This window comes from Lathamus discolor, chromosome 22 (assembly GCF_037157495.1).
Source record: "Lathamus discolor isolate bLatDis1 chromosome 22, bLatDis1.hap1, whole genome shotgun sequence".
NCBI classification, from domain to species: Eukaryota; Metazoa; Chordata; class Aves; order Psittaciformes; family Psittacidae; genus Lathamus; species Lathamus discolor.
Window position 1 is genome coordinate 4,558,949 of NC_088905.1, and position 20,395 is coordinate 4,579,343.

General features: G+C 60.0%; 1 protein-coding gene across 11 annotated transcripts in view; it reads left to right on the forward strand.

Moving 5' to 3' along the window:
- PEBP4 (phosphatidylethanolamine binding protein 4) overlaps nt 1-20,180 on the forward strand; it is a 70,602-nt gene extending 50,422 nt beyond the window's left edge. For all 11 annotated transcript variants that reach the window (XM_065659365.1, XM_065659369.1, XM_065659367.1 and 8 more), the window contains 3 exons: nt 12,920-12,965; nt 14,257-14,373; nt 19,748-20,180. In XM_065659365.1, coding sequence (XP_065515437.1) covers nt 12,920-12,965; nt 14,257-14,373; nt 19,748-19,839 — 255 coding nt within the window. In that variant the 3' untranslated portion in view covers nt 19,840-20,180. The remainder of the gene's footprint in view (nt 1-12,919; nt 12,966-14,256; nt 14,374-19,747) is intronic.
- The last annotated feature ends 215 nt before the right edge of the window (nt 20,181-20,395 follow it).

Below are 20,395 nucleotides of genomic sequence, written 5' to 3' on the forward strand. Positions count from 1 at the left end.
TGTCAAATGGAGTTCTGCTTAGCACAGTGGCTTTACCCGTGCGAAGCCCCATCAGTGTGCTCGTGCTGTTGATGAACAGGGGAGATTTAGGTTGGATATAAGGCAGAAGTTCTCCCCTGCCAGTCCAGGTAAAGGGTCTGGCAGATGATGGCAGCCGCCTCACCCTGCCTGCCCCGGCTTTATCTCAGGTTGATCCAGCAGACTGGGGTCAGCACCGGCCCCGCTGTGCATCATCAATCCTCATCCAGCCTCATGCCTGCAGGATGCTCCCCCACCGCCTGTGGCCTTTCCCAGGGCAGCTTGTTCCCCATGAGCATCCCTGCATCCCTGTTGTGTCCCCCTGACCACCCTCACTGGATGCAGGGTGGGTACCCTGCACCAGGAGATGGTCCTGGCTCTGCTCATGATTCCTCAAACCCGGTCTCCATGGGAATGGAGGGCCAGGAGCCTTGGGAATCCGATTACCAGCCTCCATCTGGCAGCCCCCTTTGCTCACAAGCCAAATCCAGCAAATCCAACACTTCCTGTGGCCGGGGCAGCCGCTTGCTCCCCATGGAGGTGTTTAAGGAGCAGGCGAGGTCCAACGCTGTCCTTTCCCTTTGCCAAGCAGCAGACACGGACCATTGCTGCTGGGGGCAACAGCCAAGGCTTGAAACCATGGGGGCTGTGGTGAGAGTCTGCTGCACCCCATGAGCAGGGTCTCCACGGGGCTCGTGCCACGGTGGGATGCACCGAGCATCCCATAGGACACTTCCCAAGCCTCCCTGCCTTGCCTGGCCATGGAGCAGCAGCTCCACACCCTCCAGCTTGGGGTTTTTCCCCCTTTCTCTCCCTTTTGCACCAGTTTGTTTCCCCGGTTCTCTTAGTCACGAAGGTGAGGCCCTGACAGAGACACAGACATCAAAAACAAGAGGTGATGAAACGCGGGAATAATTAAGTTGCAGTAAATCACTGGGCCCCAGTGGCTCGGTGCCAGCGCGCTGGGGAAACTGGAGCACGAAGGAGCTGAGTTATTATTAATAATCACCAGTGCCCTCGTGAACAACAACCTATTTTGCACCTCTCTGTACCAAAGGAGTGGGAAGGGAGCAGCCGGTCATGGGGACCAGGGTGGGGATTGGACCATGAGCATGAGGGATGGAGCAGGGGATGGGATACCTCGGACTCCTCCGTGCTGGCTCTGCTGTGCTCAGCGCCACAAGTCCCAGTATCCATGTGCATTATCAGGGACCCAAGACAAGAGGGACATGGAGCTGCTGGAGCGAGTCCAGAGCTGGACGAGCTTTAAGCTCCCTTCCAACACAAACCAGTCCATGATTCCGTGACCGGATCCATCCCAGGTCCCTGGCTCTATCCAGGCCGTGCTGCAGGCAGCCCAGGGCCAGAGCAAGTCTGCTCCCGCCGCATCCTCCACGCAACCCCAAGCCTTGCGCAAGGGCAGCTTTATCCTCCTGCCATCAGGGCTCATCCTCGCACCGGGCTGCAAGCGAGAGCTCCCATTCCCAGTGTGTGGGTGAGCCGGGTAGCCCCGGGCTGGGCATTGCACAGCTCCTGCCCCTCTGCTTGCAGGCTGCTTGCACCACGCAGGCTGTGATTGCTGATGTGCAACACCTGATGGGCAGATGATAGCGGGGCAGCGCGCAGCCAGCTTAGCTCCAGCTCTGCAGGGCATTTGGGACACGTTCTTGCGTTGTGATAGACTTTCACCCTTTAAAGCTCTTGGGAAGGTGCTCTGGGTGTGCAGGACTTGCTGTCTTCGCTGCTCTGCAGCTCTCTGGGTCTCACCTCAGTTCTGTGCTTTAAGGACCAAGGGAAGCCCCCAAGCACCCATCGCTGGTGGAAGGGATGCTCCAGCTCCCACAAGCCTTCCTGGGTACCACTGTGCTTTGTGGAGACAGAAAAGACACCCTAATGCAAAGACTGCTGCAGTGAACACTAAGTCTATGGCTTCACCCTGCATGGCAGGGCAAGGCTCATGTTAGCGTTTGGTCGCACTTGGCTCCATCTCTGCGCAGGCTCTTTGCAGGGTTTGTGTTGATTTTGGCTGCTACGTGGCCATGGGCAAAGCCTGGGCACCAGCTTCCATCGCCGTTCCCACCGGCACGCGTTTCTTGTGGGAACCATCCCAACCTGGTCAAAATCCTCCCTGGCGGGGTAAACCCAGTGGTGTCGACACTGGGGAGAGCTGTAAATCTGATGTCTTTGTAAAACCTTTAAGCCTCCGTCTGCAACACACAGGTAAACCTTTAATTCCCTGACAATGCGGAGCTCACTCCCAGCTAAATCCCTAATTCCTGTGCTCCCGTGAATTCGGCTCTCTGCAGCCCAGGTAGTGAGCAGCATCGGCTGCAGCATCCGCGCTCTTTGGGTATGCTCCTAAACTAGCTGTATCCCAGGTTCTGGAGCTTTTATTTGCTTGATCAAAATCCTTGGAATGCCTTTTGCATCTCTTCAAAGTGGGAATGGCGGCTCCTGCATCCCTGAGGTGCCCTGAGGTTGCAGCGTGCAGGGGAGGCAGGGAAGGAGCCAGCCAAACACAGTGTCCCGGCTCCAGGCCAGCTCTCCCATCCTCTAAACTGGCTGAAATGTGACAGTTTGGGATGAGCCCATTCCCGGCTCCGGTGGGTGCTCGTGAGCCATCACCAGCATCCGATGAAGGACTTTCCCCCCGAGCCAGCCCGGTCCATGGGGAAAGGGAGAGACGCAGGCAGCACGGAGCAGGCAACAGGGACACCGAGTGAGCCTGACGGGTTTGGGAGCTCATCAACATGATGATGACAGCCCTGGAGATTGCTCCATGCGGGTCCCAGCCACTGGGAGAACATTTCCCAACCTGGAGAAACCTGTAGGAACGACCACCCTTTCTTAAGCAATTTTCCTGACTCAAGATCCCACCCCAAGTCAGGGGAGATGGATCTCTGGTGCCTGTTACAAAACATCTCCATCCAAACAGGTTTCCTCATGGATCCCTCTTCCAGAGGTGTTTTTTCCCCCTCTTTTTATAGGGTGACCGTGGGTGCTGTTGGCTCTTCAGGAGGGTATTTGGGGTTGGGTGCTGCATTGACATGGTTTGGCTTTCCTTGGCGAATGAGGCCACCCATGGCATCAAGCACAGGTTAGCCCAAATCCTGCCCTTTATAGGACTTTCCTAAGGAAAAGGGAATGCCTCCTCTGGGAACTGGGCAGATGCAGGAGAGGGACCATCCAGCAGTGCCAAGGGATGCTCAGCCCTTTTGTGTATCAGTGGCCTAAATATTGACCTGGAGCAAATCCAGGGGACAATTCCACATTCACCTCTTCTGGAATCACAGCAGATTCCTGCGGGGTCAATACTAGATTGTACATGAATACTGTAATTATTATAGATGGGTAAAAGATTGCTGGTGGTCCTGGTGGGCTCCAACCCCTCCATACCATACCCTGAATGGACCTGGAAACGTGTATCCTGAACGGAAACCTCCGCAGCGGCTCCCAGCCTGTGCAGGGCCCTGAGAGATCCATTGTGCTCCTTGGGGATGCCCCTATCGCCACCGTCGCAGCATCCCCAGCGCAGGGACTGGGGAGGGAAGGGTTACGCAGCCCCATCTGCTCCTCTCCCCATTACACAAGGGCGGGTTTGGAGTTTTACTACCAGTTTCAGACAATGAAGGTGTGTCTGCGCTCCGTGCCTGCTTTGCCCGCTGTGTAGGCGTCGGGTTCAGCACCGTCTTGTCAACACTTGAATATGTTGAGCATCACTCACGGGGCATTCTGTAAGAATCCTATTAAGTTAATTGCTGAGGCTGGCGTGTGTGTGTGTGAGAGCTTCTCCTCCGAAAACTTGGCTTTCTTCGTTGCAAGACACTGCTGATGCAAGCCCCGGCCTCTTGGGGTGATGACATCTTCTCTGCTGCTGTAAGTGGTCCAGGGCTCACTGTGCTGCCTGTTGGACCCGCACGATGGAGGGACAAGCTCCTGCTGGTGGCCCTGGGAATAGGCTGGGGAGGGGTCAGGATGTTGATCAGTCCTAAATGAGTGGGGTTTCAACCCAAACCAGGCTGTGCTGTGTGGGGACAACTCGAGCATCCCTGTAGGCAATCGCAGCTCTTGCAGGCAGCTTATATCATCCTTGCTGCTCAATGTGGGTACATGGGAACATGCAGGTTTGTGGAACCATAAACTCCTGGGATGGTTTGCGCTGGAAGGGAGCTTAAAGCTCCTCCAGCTCCAGCCCCGTGCCATGGGCAGGGACACCTTCCGCTGGAGCAGGGTGCTCCAAGACCCATCCAAACTTTGACCCCTTGGCTCGGGAAAAGGGCTGGGAAGGGACCTCTTGGTCTTTATATTTGCACTGCCACCCACAAGAGACCCAAAATAACCAGGGCTGGAGGTGGGGAGCTATTCCTGTTGGGGTGGGGGGGGCTGCCCTGGCCCTGGTGGCAGGAAAGCATGGTTCATGCAAGGAGATGGAGCAGGAACAGCCTCCAGCAGCACCTATGGGCATCCCTGGGGGGACACCCACTCTGCTTCTCCTCTTCCCTCTCTCCCCACGCCTTTGCATCCCCTGGATAAGGAGCTGTGGGCCTAAGCCCCATCCCAAACCAGAGCAGGGCTGTTTGGGGGATGATCCCCATGTCCTCACCCAGCCAGGCTGAAGCGGGGCCCCCACAGCCCTCAGCACCCCCGGAATACCTCAACCCATCAGTTTGCCCTCACCGGAGCCCAAGGCAGGGCACAGGGAGCAGGGCAGTGCTTGGGAGGCGCATGGGGCATTGCACAAACAGCCCCCGGCGCTTGCACGCGCCCCAGGTAGGGCAGCTCAGCCCCCTCCTTCCAGCGTCGGGAGCATCCCACGGGAGCCCGGATCCGGTGGACTTTTATGGAAGAAAGGGAAGTCCATGGCACAGCCGGAGCAGCTTTGGCAGCCGCAGCCGTGCAGCAGCGCTGCCGGGTTAACCCCTCATCCTCGGGATGGGTGATGCCAAACTGCTCCCTGCGTCATTCCAGCCCCCAAGGCAGCTGCTGGGGTGCAGGTTTGGGGGGGGGGGGGGTGTCATCAGCCCTGGTGTGGGTCTGCGTTGTGACAAGGGCGATGGGATGCTCAGCAGCCAAAAACGCCGGCGAGAAGGCGCATTTGGCTCTTTCCCATCATTTAAATCAATGCAAAGGACTCACGAGCATCCCAAAGCTCTCATCCTTCAAGAATCCCCCCCCTCTTCCCGAGAAAAAGAACAAGCGGGAGGGAAGCGGGGGGGGGGGGGGAAGAACTCTCGCTGCTCCAGCGAGGGATGTTTCCTGTTGGAGTTTCTCCCGTCCCAAGGGCTGCTCTGGACTCTCCCTCCGTGTGCTGCCAAGTCCCGCTGTCAGGAAGCAGCTTAAGAAGGGGGGGGAACGACAACAGCGAGGCCGAGCCCACTGCAGCCCGGATGCGCTGGCGGGGGCCAGGCAGCCCATTCCCCTCCCGGCAAATCCCGGATGGGGGCTGCTGTCATCAGATGCAAAAGGGAGGTTTTGGCCAACGGAAAGGGAGAGACCGAAGTTAAAGAAGGAATAAAACCAACCTTCCCCCCCCCCCCGCCAGCCCCACGCTCCTTCCCCAGCTCCCATCAGATTAGAGAAGCCGAAATAGCCAAATTGGCCCAGAGCGGGAGCAGGGCTGGCACGCGCGGGCTTTGATCCACCCCCGTGCCTGGGAAGGTGGCTGGGATGGGGATCAGACACCCCAGGGAGGAGGAATTTGCAGGGGAGGTTTGCGGCGTGTGCGCCCCGAGGTGCCCCCCCCACACCCCAAGGCCTGCGTGGCTGCCGGGGTGGGATGCAGCATCCCCGTTGCGCGCAGCATCCTTCCTTGTTGGTGCTCGCCATTGGGTACCACTCCCCGAAATCCAGGCTCAAGCCCCCCTTTCACACCCTGGGATTTCAATCCCAGCCGTTGCCGATGCTGTGGGGTGGACCCGGCTTTTGCGGCGTCACATCAGGGCTTGGAGCACCCTGCTCTAGGGGAAGGTGTCCCTACCTGTGGCAGGGGGCTGGAACTGGATGAGCCTTAAAAGTCCCTTCCAACCCAAACCATCCCATGATGCTTATGCTCGCCAGTGCAAAAACCTGCTCTGAAATGCAGGAGCACTCCGGAGATGCTGTTTTTGGGAAGGCTGGCTGGAAAACAGGAGGCTTTTGAGTGTTCCTTGCAGCACAATAGGAGGTGGCAGGGCTGGATTGTCTTCCTTAAGAGAAACCACTGCTTGTCCTGCGCACCGAGCATCACCCACCGTGCTCTGCCCTCCTCTCCATCCCTTCCCTTTGGATTAGATTGAAGCTCAGAGCACCTCTGCCAGCCCGGTTATGCCTCACAGAGGGATGTGCTGCTCACACAGGAGAGGTTGAGGCCCACGTGCCCCACGGACGCGTTTATTGCTGTTTACTACAGCTTGGACAGTCCTTGTTGGTGCTTTGCAACCACCAAAGCAAATCTATTCCCATCCCCAAAGGCGAAGCGGGCAGCAGAGCCTCCCCATGGGCACATCCTCGTGGCTGTCCCCAGGGCTCGGTTTCAGTGCAGGCTCCGCTCTCATCCTCACGGAATCGGGCTACGGGCCTTTAAATGACTGAATTAGGCAAAATTTGGTGTTTCTCCAAGAATCCTCCGGAAATCTGCTGCTGGAAAAGCAAGCTCATCTTAAAGCTACACGCACGCAAACAAGTTTTCCACTCTCCAGAACTGCAGAGACTTGGGATGGAAAAGACCTTTTCAGTCCTACCCAGCCCTTTTTCTGGCCAGTTCAAGCTTGTTCCCTGGGTTGGAATCTCAAGGCCTTTACTCATGGCTTTGAAACCTCTCGTGGTTCACCTTTCCCTGGAGGTTTTGTGGTGTTTTGGAGGTTCCCCATCAGAACTGGGGGTGCCCCAGGGAGTGCCGGGGGTATTGAGTGGCCTCCTGCATCCATGGGGTGGACACGGGGAGATCCTGCTGGATCTCCTGGAGAAGAGCCAAGCAAAGTGTGGAGCACACCGGGGTGCAGGGAGAATCGGTGTTGCCAGCGGCGTGTTTGAGCAGTGAGGTGCAAAACCTGCCCTTCCCCTTCATCCCCCCACACCGGAGCCATCCTCAGACCTTCCTCCTCCTCCGAACCCACGCCGGCATCCGCCGTTATCCCACCGGCACCGAGGAGGCAGGGGATGCTCATGGGAGGTCCTGGTAGGATCCTGTGTGGGATGAAGCCCACCACAGCCCTCCCCTCGGCGGGCAGCGGGGTCAGGTTGACTCATCTGGCAACCAGCTCCTCCATGAGCTCGCCTGCAGTTGCAACACCGCCGGGATATTAAACCCAGGCAGCCGCGGAGCCCGGCATCCACACAGCTCCCTAACACACCCCTGGGGTTGCTATCAACATCCCTGTTCCGAGCAGCCCCAGCCAGCCTTTATCATCCCGGTTGTACAACAGAGGCCCAGGGGCTGGGGTGCAGCCACGCCAGGATGCGATTGCAGCGCTCCCCAGAAGGGTCTTTCGGGGTGCCGCAGGTTGCAGCCACCCCACTTGCGTGCGCCTGGTGCTGCTCCAGCTTCCAGCCACTGCAAGCAGGAGCGAGGCAGAGCGGTGCCGACCGCAGTCAGAACTTGTGTGGCCCTCTCCATAAGCTGATTTAAATGAGCTTTTTTAGTCAAACAGGGCAATTTCCTCACTTAAGCAAACCCTGACGCTTCTCCACCAGGGATCCTGGAGGGAAGGGGGCAGCAGGAAAACTCCTTCACGCTGTTCCTTGGCAAAGCAACCACCCTCAGCTCCCAAATCCATCACTGCCGGTGTCCTGGCAAAGCCACGTCTCACAGCCCCCCTCCCACAGCAGCACATCTGGGGATGGAGCCCAGCATCCTGCATCCCGTTTCCCCCCTTCCCAACCTTCATAGCGCAGGTGCTTCAATAAAACACACAAAACCTCCTCCTTTCTCAACAGAAGGGTTTTGGCTGAGGTTTCCAAACCATCCGAGTGTCATCACAGCCTCCACCCCGCAGGCATGGACCCCTCACCTACATCCATAAGGAAAGGTGCAGGTAGGCACCGTGTGTGCCAGCAACGCCTAGGCCAGGCAGGAATCTGTCGCTCACTGGAAATCCACCCAGCAGAGCCTCCCTCTTTTGAAATGGGATATTCTGGCCCTGGAAGCACCATCCTTGGACTTCCAGGAGGGAGCAGGAGCCCGGGCTCTGCATCATGCAGCTCCTCAGTGCTTCAGGTTATTAAATGCGGCGTTTTGGCCCTGCTGCTTCCACGTTCCTAGATTAAAAAACCTCGCAAAGAGCCCAGCACTGAAGTGATTTAGGTTTATTTTGCTTACTTAATAACCCTGTAGCACGTCCTTCCCTGGGGCATTAGGGTGTATCAGACAAGTCATTGAAATTACAACCGTGCCTGATATTTATTCTTTAATATACTTTTATGGGAGCCTTCCCCATTTATAGCAATCCAGCAGAAAGCCAGACCACGCCAAGGAGCTGCAATCACTGCCTAATAATCCTCAGGGTGAATGGTTGGGATGCTGACCCCGGGAAGCCGGAGCAGAGGCTCTGCGGAGCAGTGCTGGAGTGGTCACATTCCAACCTGGCCACCGTGTCCTGCTCCAGCCTGATCACAGGGGACCCGAGGGTGGGAATGGGACCCCGTGAGCTGCTTCTGCTCCTCCGGAGCCCTCGGGCTCAATCGAGCCTCAGTTTGTGTTTGAGGATGAGGCTGCGTGGAGCATCAGTGTTGTATTTGTGCAGCAGCATCTGTCTGGTGGGGGCTGCCTGATGAGAAGGGGTGTCCTGGCAGGATGCTGGTGTTAAAAACACCCAATTCCAACGCTTGTAACCGTGTCGCTCCACAGAGAGGCAGATCCAGGAGCTGTGCAGTACCAACCCCCTGGGGTTCACCCACTGAGGCCCTGGATCTGCCCCAAAGAGAAGGTCTCAGCAGAGAGAAATGCACCTTTTCCACTCTTCCTGTGCCTGTGTGTAGCTCGGATGCAGCTTGTCCAACTTCCATGCACAGACTGACAGCGGACGAGCCAAATAGCACCAGGAATGGTGGAAATCCATGAGAGTTGAAGGAAATCAGAGTCCTGGGCTCGGGCTATGGGCAATTTGGGGTTTGCAGCTGGGCAATGGCACGTATCCGGCCCAGCAGGACACGGTGCTGGACCGCGCATCCTGGGAGCCTGATGAGAGGAGCGGGAGGCTCTGGAGCACTGGGTCAATCTCCTGCTATTAATCATTTGCATGCATGGAAAGCAAAGTGTCCGGGGCATTAGGAGCTGGGCTGGAAGCACAGGATATCCGTGTTCCGGTGGGATGCTGGGAGCATCCATGCCTCCAGTCCAGGGCTGCATCTCCAGCTGAGCCAGGGGAGTGAAACTGGCTCTGAGCAGGAGCTGAGAGCCCTGAGTCATCCCCAGGATCCAGGAACCGGGGCTATGGGGAAGCACCAGCAGGCTGAGGATAACATCTGGGATTGGGAAAGCTGGTCAGGCTCCAGTGGGAAGGGGCTTTTCTTCCATCCACCCCTTCCATGTCTTTCTCTGTCATTTTCTATTTCTACTAATTCCTTTCCGATGGAAAGAGCACAACCATTCAGTGGCAGCAGATTGGCATAACGGGATGTGACATTCATAGTAAAACCAGGATTTGCACGGAAGGGGCTGACAGTCTCCTTTGGGCTTGATGGTGATTGGAAAAGCAGGGGAGACCCTGGCAGGGAGAGGGTCGCAGCAGGATGGTTCGGGTCCATCCCGTGCCCCAGCGCAGGGATCAGCATGGAAGCGAGCTCACATGTGAAAGGCAGCTGGAAACCCTGGGAAACGCTGGAGTTTGGGAGTGCTGGGAGCCGGCCGGGCCCTACCCTGCTCTCTCCATACAGGAATAATTGGAGGGAGAGTTTCTCTTGGACCAGGTTTTCCCTCACATGCTTTCTGTCGGGAAGCAGGATGGGCCTGAATGTTCCGGGGAGCTGCGGTAGGAGCAGGGCTGGTTTGGGTGGAAAGGAGGCAAATGCAGAGTGTGCACATTCCCCTGCAAGGACACGAACAGATCCCTATCCAGCTGCGGTCCTTCGCTCCGCGTCCCAGGCTGTGTTCCGCTTGCGGGAGGCTGGATTGCCATCCCGGGATGCTCCTGAGAACCGATTCATAAACCCTGGCCTCATTAGAGAGATCACAGAGAGAGGGAAAAGCAAATGTGGGCTCCTGACTGTGCCGGCTTTGAAGCTGCCTTCCCCCCTGTCAAGCCTCCGCGCCGCAAGCGAGCAGCGCAGGAGGAGCCCTGCTTCTTTGGGGATTACCTTCCCCACTTGGCTAATTGCTGGTTAATCCCATCAGCACCTCTCTGCTCCCGGTGGGACGCAGCTCCCAGCGCCCCGATGCCTCCCATAGGGTCCACGGGTCCCGGCTGGGGCGTGCTTCCAGGCAGGCAGCAGCAGCCCAGCCCCGCTCTGCTGCTGGGTCCCATCCGTCATCTGTTTGTCCTGGTCCCTTGCCAGGGATTGTGCCGATTCCCACACCCACTTTCCATCACCCTCCGTCCTCGCCCGGGCGCATCGCTGGCGCTCTCGCCACCCAGCCCTTTCCCCTCCTCTCCGATGGGATCAGACACGTTCTGGAGAGGGGGAAGAAAGGAAAGGAGGGGAAAGGGGAAGAAAAAAAAGGAAGATCAAGAGGCGGACAGAATGTGACTCATTGCCTTCTTCATTTACTTTATTTATTCCCTCCCCTCTGCGCTGCGACGTGCTGGCCGCAGAGAGCTGCGGTGGCCAGCTTGGCAAAGAGGTGTTGGGAATGGGGTGGGAATGGTTTCCTTCACTCTTTTCGCCAGAGGGAAGAGCGCAGAGAGGAGCTCCTGGCACAGAAACCCTGTGGCACAGACTTTTAAGGTTGTCCAGGTCTCCGCGTGAGCATCCCGCCCGCATCCCGCGCCCCACCAGCACAGCATGGACCGGAGGGTGGAAATATCTAATTCCACCTCCTACACTGTGTCCTCGGCAGGGGAAAGAGAAAGAGAAGATAAAAGGCTGGGAAGCCCAAATGGTGTCATTAGGAACTATTAATGCTCTCATAAAAGGGCATTAATAAACACGGCAGCTCATCAGCGTCCATTAGCTCCGCTCCTGGCAGGGATCTTCGGGATGAGATGCTCCCCTCGCCCTCGCTGGCGTTTCAGCACAGGGGCAAGGGGCTGGAGCGGGGGGTTTATTCCTCCCTGCTGGCAGGAACCAGCTGCAGATCCCTCTCGTACCGGGGTGGGAACCCGAAGGAGCAAGCGGGGCTTCACGCCCGTCCTGCAGCCGGCAGCCGGTGCCCGCTGCGTGCAGTGCGCTCCTCCACCAGAGCTGTTTACCACTAAACAAAACGAGGCAGGGTTTAAAGTGCTCATCCCCGACTTTCTCCCTCCCGCCCTCTTCCTGTTCTCGTCTCTTTAAAGGAGCTTTATCCTTTGACTCTCCCATCCCCGCGGCAAGCCAGAGCCCACAGCATCTCGGGGCGAGCAGGCAGCCCACATCAGCAGGCAGGAGAACAGGGAGGAGGCCCGGCCTCTCCCGATGAGCCCATGGCAAAGCCAGGAATAGCAGCGAGGACCCCGCACGGGAGCAGCCCTACCAGGAACAGGGAAAAGCCTCAGTCCCTGCCTTTGAAGAGCAGGGGGCTGGCAGCCGGCCCGGCCGCACGGAGAGCTCGGGACGTGCTGCAGGCTTCCCCTGGCAGGCCGGAGCAGCACAGCTGGGTAGAGCAGATGTGCACATCTGGATGGAGGAGGGATGCACAGCGGCTGGGCAGAGCGGGCTGGCACGGGTGGATGGGCTGGTGAATGCGTCTGGATGGAGCGGGCACGCACATCTGGGCAGGTTGCGCTCGCACATCTGGGCAGACTAAGCAGGGAGAGAGCAGCCCCATGGCCTCACGTCCCCCGGCACACCCCGGGGTGCTTCTCCTTTGGCTTTTCCTCCTCCCGTGAACCAAAACACCCGAACCTGCCAAGTCACTGCCCAAACTCTTAGTCACTGTCTCCCTCCCCTCGGGATATTCTTGGCTCTGGCTGCCAAGGTGGCAAACCAGCCGTGGGGAGCCGATATCCAAGGACCACGAGCGGGCACTTGGCTTTCCGCTGGCCTCAGGCCGCTCGCAGGAGGCTGTCACCACTGGCGACTCCGTGCAGGGCTTTGATCCCGAAGATCCCAAACCAAGTTCCCCGCGTGCCCTTTTGCTTCCAGTTATCTGCTGCATCTCCCTTTTCGTTTTCGGGGTAAGAAGTCCCAGGGCAGGTTGGGACGGAGGAGCCCCGGCAGCGTGTGTGTGGGCAGGACTGGAATAACGGGTGCTGTAGGAGAGGATTTAGGAGCACTGGGTGGGGGGCTGGCTGGGAATAGCACAGGGGGTCAGGGGTGAGGTGGCTTGTGCAGGGATGCGATGTGGGCAGAGGCCTTGCCGTTGCCTCCTTGCCATTAATCGCATTCCAGTGGGATGCTCGGTGGTCTCGGCAAAGCCACCCTCCTGCAGGGAAGCATCCCAGGGCAGGGATGGGGATCCATGCGTGCCGGGCAATGGGGCTCCAGGCAGGAGTTTTGGTTGAGAACAAAAGCACCGCGATGGAGCAAAGCTTTGCCATGGGGATGCTGGTGCAAATCAGCACCACCCTCCGCTGCCAGCCCCTTCGCACCCGGCATCATTCACCCTCCCCAACACCAGGGTGAGCCATGCCAGGACACCGTGCAGGGAGCCTCTACATCCCGAACGGCCACAGAGAGCCCCCCGTGTGCTCCTTCCCAGGAGAGGATCGGTCCCCAATGACCCCTGCAAGGAAAACAGCCAAGATGTTGGAAGCCAAATCCCTAGGGAGCAGCCGGGGGGGGTCCTTCCCTCCGTGTCCTTCTCCTGGGGGCCCTGTAGCATCTCCCCCCTTTCTCCTTGTCCTTTCAGGGTGCGAATCTGAGGACTGGGGACGTCAAAGGGCACGTGCTGACGGGTGAGTGCAGACCCCAGCTGGGGATGGGGTCTGCTGCTGGGAGCTGGGGTGAGGCAGTGGCAGAGCTGGCCGGGACAGGACATGAGAGGGGACAGGAGGGGCTCCCATGGGGCGCAGCTGGGCACTGTCTGAAATAGGAGCTGCTTTTTCTCGTCTCTTTCTCAAGGCAGAAGTGGTTTAGGAGCTCCCCGGTGCTTGGAAGGGCTCCAAAGCAGTGCAGAGAGCGGGGGGATACCATCAAAAAGAGAAACACGAGATAAAAGCGGGTGAATCCCAGCAACTTCTGTGATGTTGCACGAACAAAGACTTTGAGTTCAAAACACGGCAGACACGGCCCATGGAGTTCACATCCCGAGGGAATGAGGCTGGGGGTGACCGATGCTGGAGGGGCTTCAGCTGCTTGCCCCTTGGCATCGGGTCCTCCCATCCTCAATGCAGGCCAAGGGGCTGCATCGGGGGGGTCTGTTAATAGGAGATCTCTCAAAGTCAAACCCCATCCCTGGCAGTGCTCAAGGCTGGGTTGGACACAGGGGCTTGGAGCAAGCTGCTCCAGTGGAAGGGGTCCCTGCCCGTGGCAGGGGCTGGAGCTGGAGGAGCTTTAAGCTCCCTTCCAACCCAAGCCAGGCTGGGATTCCATGAGCTGGGAGCTGGGGACGTGCCCACCCGCACGCGAGGTCTGCAGCCAGGGGAGGCATCAACCCCAAACTGCCAGCACCTGAGAACCGCTGCTCCCACCGCAGGAGCATCAAGGGAGGACTTCAAACACCGGCAGCTGGAGCTCGGCCAGGCCCCCAGCTCCAGTGGGGCAGCAGCAGGGTGAGGGGTGCTGGCCACGCTCTTGCAGGGTGCTGGGGGTCTCAAGCTTGTCCCCCCAGCAGATCCCTGCAATCCAGGGGAGGATGCACCCAGCACGGCGAGGATGAGGAGAGGGGTATGGCAGGGATGGGAAGGGTGATGGAGGAGAGGTCAAGGTGCTCAGCGCAGAGGTAAGGAGCACCCTGGGGCTCTGAGCTTGAAAGAGGAGGAGAGGCGGTGGCTGGCACTGTGGGAGGTTGGAGGTGGGTTAGTTCGGGAAAGGAAAACAGGAGCTGGCCCCGGGCAGAGGGGGGATCTGGGCAGTGATAAGGGAAGGGGGTTTCGGGCTGCTCTTGCCCATCAAACGCCCAAGCTGCCCATTGTTTTCTCCCTCCTGGTGCTGGGTGGGAGAACTGGTCCCAGCCCGCAGGGCCGGGGTGCACACGCGGTTGCGGTGTGGAGAGGGATGCTCAGCCGTTATCTTTTGCACCCCCAGATTACGTCCGTCCCACGCCGCCTCCCCGCAGCGGGTACCACCGCTACCAGCTCCTCCTGCACGAGCAGCCCGCGCATGAGACCATCACCCTGAGCCCCGAGGAGCGCGTCTCACTGGGTAAGGAGCAGCCGTGCCCTCGCCCTGGTCCCGCACCATGTCCCAAAGGGGCTCTTCCAGGGGGAACGGGCAATGCCAAGTGTTAGAGCATTCCCAAAGTGCGATGCTGGGGATGCTCATTTGGTGCAAAGGGGTTTCAAATCCTTACACGGGACGTGGCTGGGGTGTTAAGTCCTTGGCGTAAAGGGCTGGTAACGGCCTGGCTAGCGGGATCGGGAGCAAGGAGAGATCTCGTGGGCTGTGAATTCCATCCAGTCCTCGCTGGAACCTCTTCCCCCCTGCGCCACGGGAGTTTCATCACCTCGGAGGGCGCAGATAAGGATCAGACGTGGAGATGGTTTAGCAAGGGATTGCTCAAACCCGGCTGACACAACGAGCACCAACTCCCAGCTCCCTCCACCCCGGCACAGGGCTGCTGCCTCCCTCAGTGTGCACGGCAAGGATGGAGGCAAGAAGCTGAGTCCACCCAGGACATGATGGGACCATCCCTGCTGCTCCATCCTGGCTGGTCGCACCCCGCAGGACCCTCGGCATGGGCAAGGCCCACGCAAAGCTGTATTCCTGGTGCAGCGGGAGCACAGGCACCGCCGCTCACGTGGCCTCGGCAAGGGAAATTTCCCAACTTTCCCATTGGGACCGCATGCGCACGGCTCGGCGGGCAGGGCAGGTCGGTGCATCCCGTCCGTGCCAGCCTGACTCACCCCTGCGTGCTGGTAACCAGCCCTGCACATCCCAAGGGACAACAGGCACCTCTGGAGAGCTCATCCCTGGACCCCCGTGCCAGGAACACCCCAGATCCCAGCCGGCACAGGGCTGCGATGCTCGTCCTGTGGCCAGGCCTGCTGCTGCGAGTCCCTCTGCGGGTTATCTCTGCTCTTCAGCTGCTTTCTGGCTCATTAGCTCTGCTTCTTAATGACATGCATGGAAGCCACCCCCCTGCCAGAGGAGCGGGGCATGTCCCTGTCCCCTTGTCCCTGGAGAGGTCAGAGGAGGGGGCTCCACGGCTGTCACCCAGGGCCATGCACCCGCATCCCCATCGCAGCATCCCAGGGCTGGGGATGGAGCGTGAGACGCCCACCATAAACCCTCGTGTTAACAGGATGCGCAGCTCCAGCTCCCCACATCTCATACCCAAAGGGGCTCAGCCACCAGATCCATGTGGAAGATCTTTGTCCCTGCTCTGTGCCCCGCGTTGTCTCCATCCTATCCTGAAGTTTCACAGCCCTTCCCAAGCTACCTGGGAAAGACCGGTTAGAACAGCAGCGGATGTTTTCTCCTGAGCAGCATCATTTCAGTGGAGGCTGTTATTTAAGTAGCTGGTTGAAGGTTCTTTTTAACCATTTCACTGCTCCCTCACAGGCTTGGCCTGTCCAGTTAATGTCCCCTTAAACTCCCAGGGCACGAGCCCTGAAAGCAGCCACAGGATGGGATTTTGGTGTCTCAAGGGTTTTAAATGAATCCATCCACAAGGACCACACTGGGACAAGCACCACTGAGCCAGTGGCGCATCCAGCCCCTGTGTAGCAAACGAGAAAGGAGGAAATGCCTTCGGTAGCACATGAAAACAAGGGGGATGCTGACTGTGACCCCAACAGACCACGGGTGAGGAGCTCATCCGGCTCCTCCACAGCTCTGCCCCGGTCCCGTCCCCCTGCGGTACAAGAGATGCATCCCGCATCCCTGTGCTGCGCATTGCCAGCTCCGTGCCATGCATCCATCCCTCCGGCTGCCTTCCCACTGCCTGAGGACACCACGGAGCTCCAGGAGCGTGCTTCTGCCCCTGCTCCGCTCACAGCGAAGCTCCCTCCCGGCGGCTCCAGGGTGAAGCAGGAATGGTGCTGGGCCGGAGCAGGGAGCGCGGAGCGTGCCAGGCGAGAGGGCAGGAGCTCAGCAGTGGAGCCAAGAGGCCGGAGCCTCCAGAAGAGGGCACTAAACCAGGACCTGCCCGTGCGAGCCCTCTCCTGCTCCTCGGGAAGGTCCCTGGGGATTAAGAGCCGAGGGGTGACGGCCGGCATGGAGATGAATCTGCTTCTGCTTCGCAGCGCCCGCAGCTCGCAAGGAGGGAGGATGGCTCCGTGCTGGCCCCGGTGCCCGCCCTGCCATGGGGATGGCACCATCGGGTGCTGCGCCCAAGGGTCACCCGCCAAGGGATGAAATGGGTGCTCGCAGCAGAGGTTTCTCCAGGGCGCCTCTTGAGCAAAGGGACTCGTTTCATCAGGAAGAACCCGAGCGCCTGCTCCTTCTCCTGATCAATCCCCGCACCTGCAGCCTCCCTCCCCGGGGCCGCAGGCAAAGAACCCTCTTGGAGCCTCGGTTTCTCCACCGCCGCCTGATTCACTCCATGCTCTGGCTGTGCCACTGAGCACCCGCCCCGTGCCCCCTTGGCACCCACAGCGAAGACCCCAGGGGTGCCCCGTGGCTGTGGGGCGCTGGTGGCGATGCAGAGCGAGGGTTGCCGGGGTGCAGGATGAGGGCTCGCGGTCTGCAGGATGTCAGAGGCACCGCGCATCCCCAGGCACCACGCAGGGAAACCCTGGCCATGGGGGTGTTGGACCCATGGGGGTGTTGGACCCATGGCAGGCTGCTCCTTGGCCACCTCCTGCCTTTCCCTTGTGGGAGCTGTAATTAGCACGAGCTCAGGAGGGTTAATTGCGTGCGATGAGCGGTTCCGCTCCTCCCTCCCTGCTGTGTCCCAGTGCTGGATGCCCACCAGCCCTGGGAACATGTGGAGATGCTCCCCAGCATCCCCAAACCTCCTCCTGCCCCGGAAAGGTGTTTTACAGCTGGGAATGGCCTTTTGCCACCCGGAGATGTTGGGAAGCAGAGAGTCCTTCGGGCACCAGGCGCTGGGGATGAGCCCGGCCCGCGGCCCTTCCCACGGCTCCATCCCTCTCCATCGCATCGGGGCCGCAGCATTGACTCATGAGCAGACCTTGTGCGCCTCCGATCCACCCAGCTGGAAAATCGGGTTGGACTGGGCCCCATGGGGAGGGAAAGGCTGCGGCTGGGATGGGAGGAAGCGAAGGGCTGCGGGGAGCACCCGCTCCCAGCCCCAGTCCCCGGGTGTCAGTTAATGGTGAGCAAGCAGCCGGTGGCCTCCCGCCTACCTCCGCTGGGACATCATTAATCTCTGCAGGAAAGCATCAGGGCTCCTCTCAGCCCCGCTGATGAGGCTGATAAATTACGGCTGGCAACGCTGTGGGTGCCTGAGGAGGGGGGGAGAGCTCGTTCTGGGGGGGTGAAACAGCCCCTTGCACCCATTGCCTGCGAGGCCAGAGGGTCCCTGAGCTCCCCAAGCCCTGCAGCAACCTCGTGCCTCAGTTTCCCCATGTGATGCTCAAGGATCAGGGTGTCAGTGGGTGCTCCTCTTCCTCTGGTGGGTGCTCACATAAGAGCCAAGCACGATGATAAAATCCACTGGGAAATGAGCTCGGAAACGGACCAAGCCATGGATGCAACGTCGTTTTGATGGGAATGGTGACACCGAGAGCTCCACGGTGCCGGTGACTCGGTCCCCAGTGCTGTGGATGGCTGGCAGAGGGGTGTCACCCTGTGCCAGGGATGCAGGATGCAGGCGGGATGGGACACCCTGGTTGAGGATGCCCCCAAGGCGTTGGATTTGGCTGGTACCCACGGGTGCATCACCCGGGGCTTCCCCTGGGGCCAGTCCCTGCACCCCCGGTGCGCTGGCAGGTAGCAAAGTAGGTCAGGAAAAACCCCGGCCCCGCACGCAGCCCTGCGAGCCGGGGCTGGTGCCTGCAGCCCTGCGGCAGCTCTGCCTCCCCCTTTCATCCACAGCCCCCCCCGAGGCCCCACCGACACCAGGGACAGCCCCGGGGAGCCGGAGGGAGCCGCGTCTCGCTCTCACCCCGCTCCCACCGGCACCGGCTGCTCCCGCTGCGGCTTTCCCAGTGCTTTGAAACCCAGTGGATGAAAGGCTGGGGGTGCAGTGGGAGCATCCCCCCCCCCCCCGGGACCCCTTCCCCTGGTGCTGCGCTCATCAGCATCCCCCGAGATGGAGGGGATGGGGATGGATGGAGACCCTGAAGCAAGCGCTTCCTCCTTGCCGGGGCTGTTGTGGTGGGAGGGATGTGTTTGCGGCACACACTGGGACGCGGTGGCCATCACCGTGTCCGTGGCCTGGCTTGGCAGTGGTGCTGCAAACCCAAAGCCCCCTCGGGGTCCTGTGGGGGGGCATCTCCCCCACCTTGGGATGCAGCAATGAGCCCCAGCTGATGGAAACGCGGCTCCATGCCCCAGCTGGTGACCCCAGTGTGGCACATGGGGACTGCCCTTGCCCTCAGCTTGGTTTGGGTCCTCAATGGGTGTCAGCGATGATGTGGGGACATCCAGAACCCCCCCAGCCACACACAACTGATGCGCCTCAACATCTCCTTCCAGCGGGATGCAGGGTCCAGGCTGAGCATCCTGGGATCAGCTTCCCAAGCACTGGAGCATCTCCTGGGCCACATCCTCTTCCAGCTGAGGAGGTTGCACAGCGCAGTGCCAGCACCAGGGGCATTTACAGAGCCCATCAGGGGCTTTTTGGCTGTGAAGAGCCCCAGTGCTGGAGGCAGGGGGGAACACGGGGGGAGCTGGGTTCTGCTGGCACCCAAACCCCCATCGCCCCGTGCGGGTGAGGCAGCAGCTCAGGTTTTGCTCAGCACTTTGCAAGAGCAAAGGGGATGCTTTGCTCCGGCTGGGGCCGAGGTGTGGGCGCAGATAAGGGCTGCCAGTCTGCAGCGTGACATTAAAGAGGTGCCAGGAAGAGGAGAGGAGGGAGGAGGGTTTCACACAAACACCGGGCCCCTTGCCCCTGCCCTGCGCCACCGCGGCGGCTCCCATCCAGGCTCCCGGCACCACGAGGGGCAGCGTGAGCTGCTTGGGTCCCCGGGGAAAGCCCCTCTGGCCCGGGAGGAGGCTGCTGCATCGGCCGCAGCCCAGACCCACGCTCGCTCTGAGCCCTGGCAGGGCGCAGGGGGATTGCACAAGGGAATCCCTCCTGCCCACAGCCCCAGAGAGGGATCCCTGCCTCCAGCCAGGAGTGTCCCCGGGGCCTGCAGCATCCTCGGGTCAGGGCAGGCAGCAGAGGAAGGGGGTCAGGAATTGCTGGGCCTCTTGGCTCAGTGCATGCGAGTGAAGGGGCTGGGGAGCTCCTGTGTCTCCCCCATGTATTTCCAAGCATCCCATTCATGGGAAGCCATGGGAAGGTCTGCTCCAAAGCGGGGACACAGGACGAGCCAACACCATTTACCCCTAGGGATGCCCATGGCTCTTGCCCTCCTTCCCGTCTCGCCCCTGCATGCATCCAGCCCCCCAGCATCCCTGCTCTGGCCGCCTCCATCCCTGCTCACTCCTGCCCCTCTCTCCTCAGGTTCCTGGGCGATGGAGAGCTTCGTGAAGCAGTTCGGGCTGGGCTCACCGGTGGCCTCCACACAGTTCCTCACCAAACACCACCAGGATTAGCTCTGCCCATTGTGCCCTTCCCTGTGCAGCTGCATCCCCTTCCCTGCATCCCAGAGCCACACCTGGGACCCACCGAGGATGCGCCCACCCTTCTCCCAGCCCAGACTGGGAGCACAAACCCAGCCCCTTTGCTTCCCAAACCCGGGACAGCCCCCTCATCCGCTCCAAAGGTAACATCCCATCGGTGCCCTGGCTCCCTGGGTGTCCCGGGAAGGCTGCATCCTCTTCTCCTCCCTCGCCCCATTTCTGGCTTGACCCCCAGCATGTCCCTCCTGCACCTTGGGGGTCTTGCACCTTAATGCCTGCAGCTTCCAGAATAAACCATGAGTGGATGGAGTGCACGGGGCTGTGTGGGGACCCTTGTGGGCAGTGAGCATGGGGTGACGCTGGGCCAGCACTGGGCCAGGCTGGGAGAGCTGAGCTGGGGCAGCTGGAGAAGAGAAGGCTCCTCAAGGGGAGGCCTTAGAGCAGCTCCAGCGCCTGAAGGGGCTGCAGGGAACCCGGCGAGGGGCTCAGGACAAGGGGTGCAGGGGCAGGACAAGGGCAATGGCTTCAC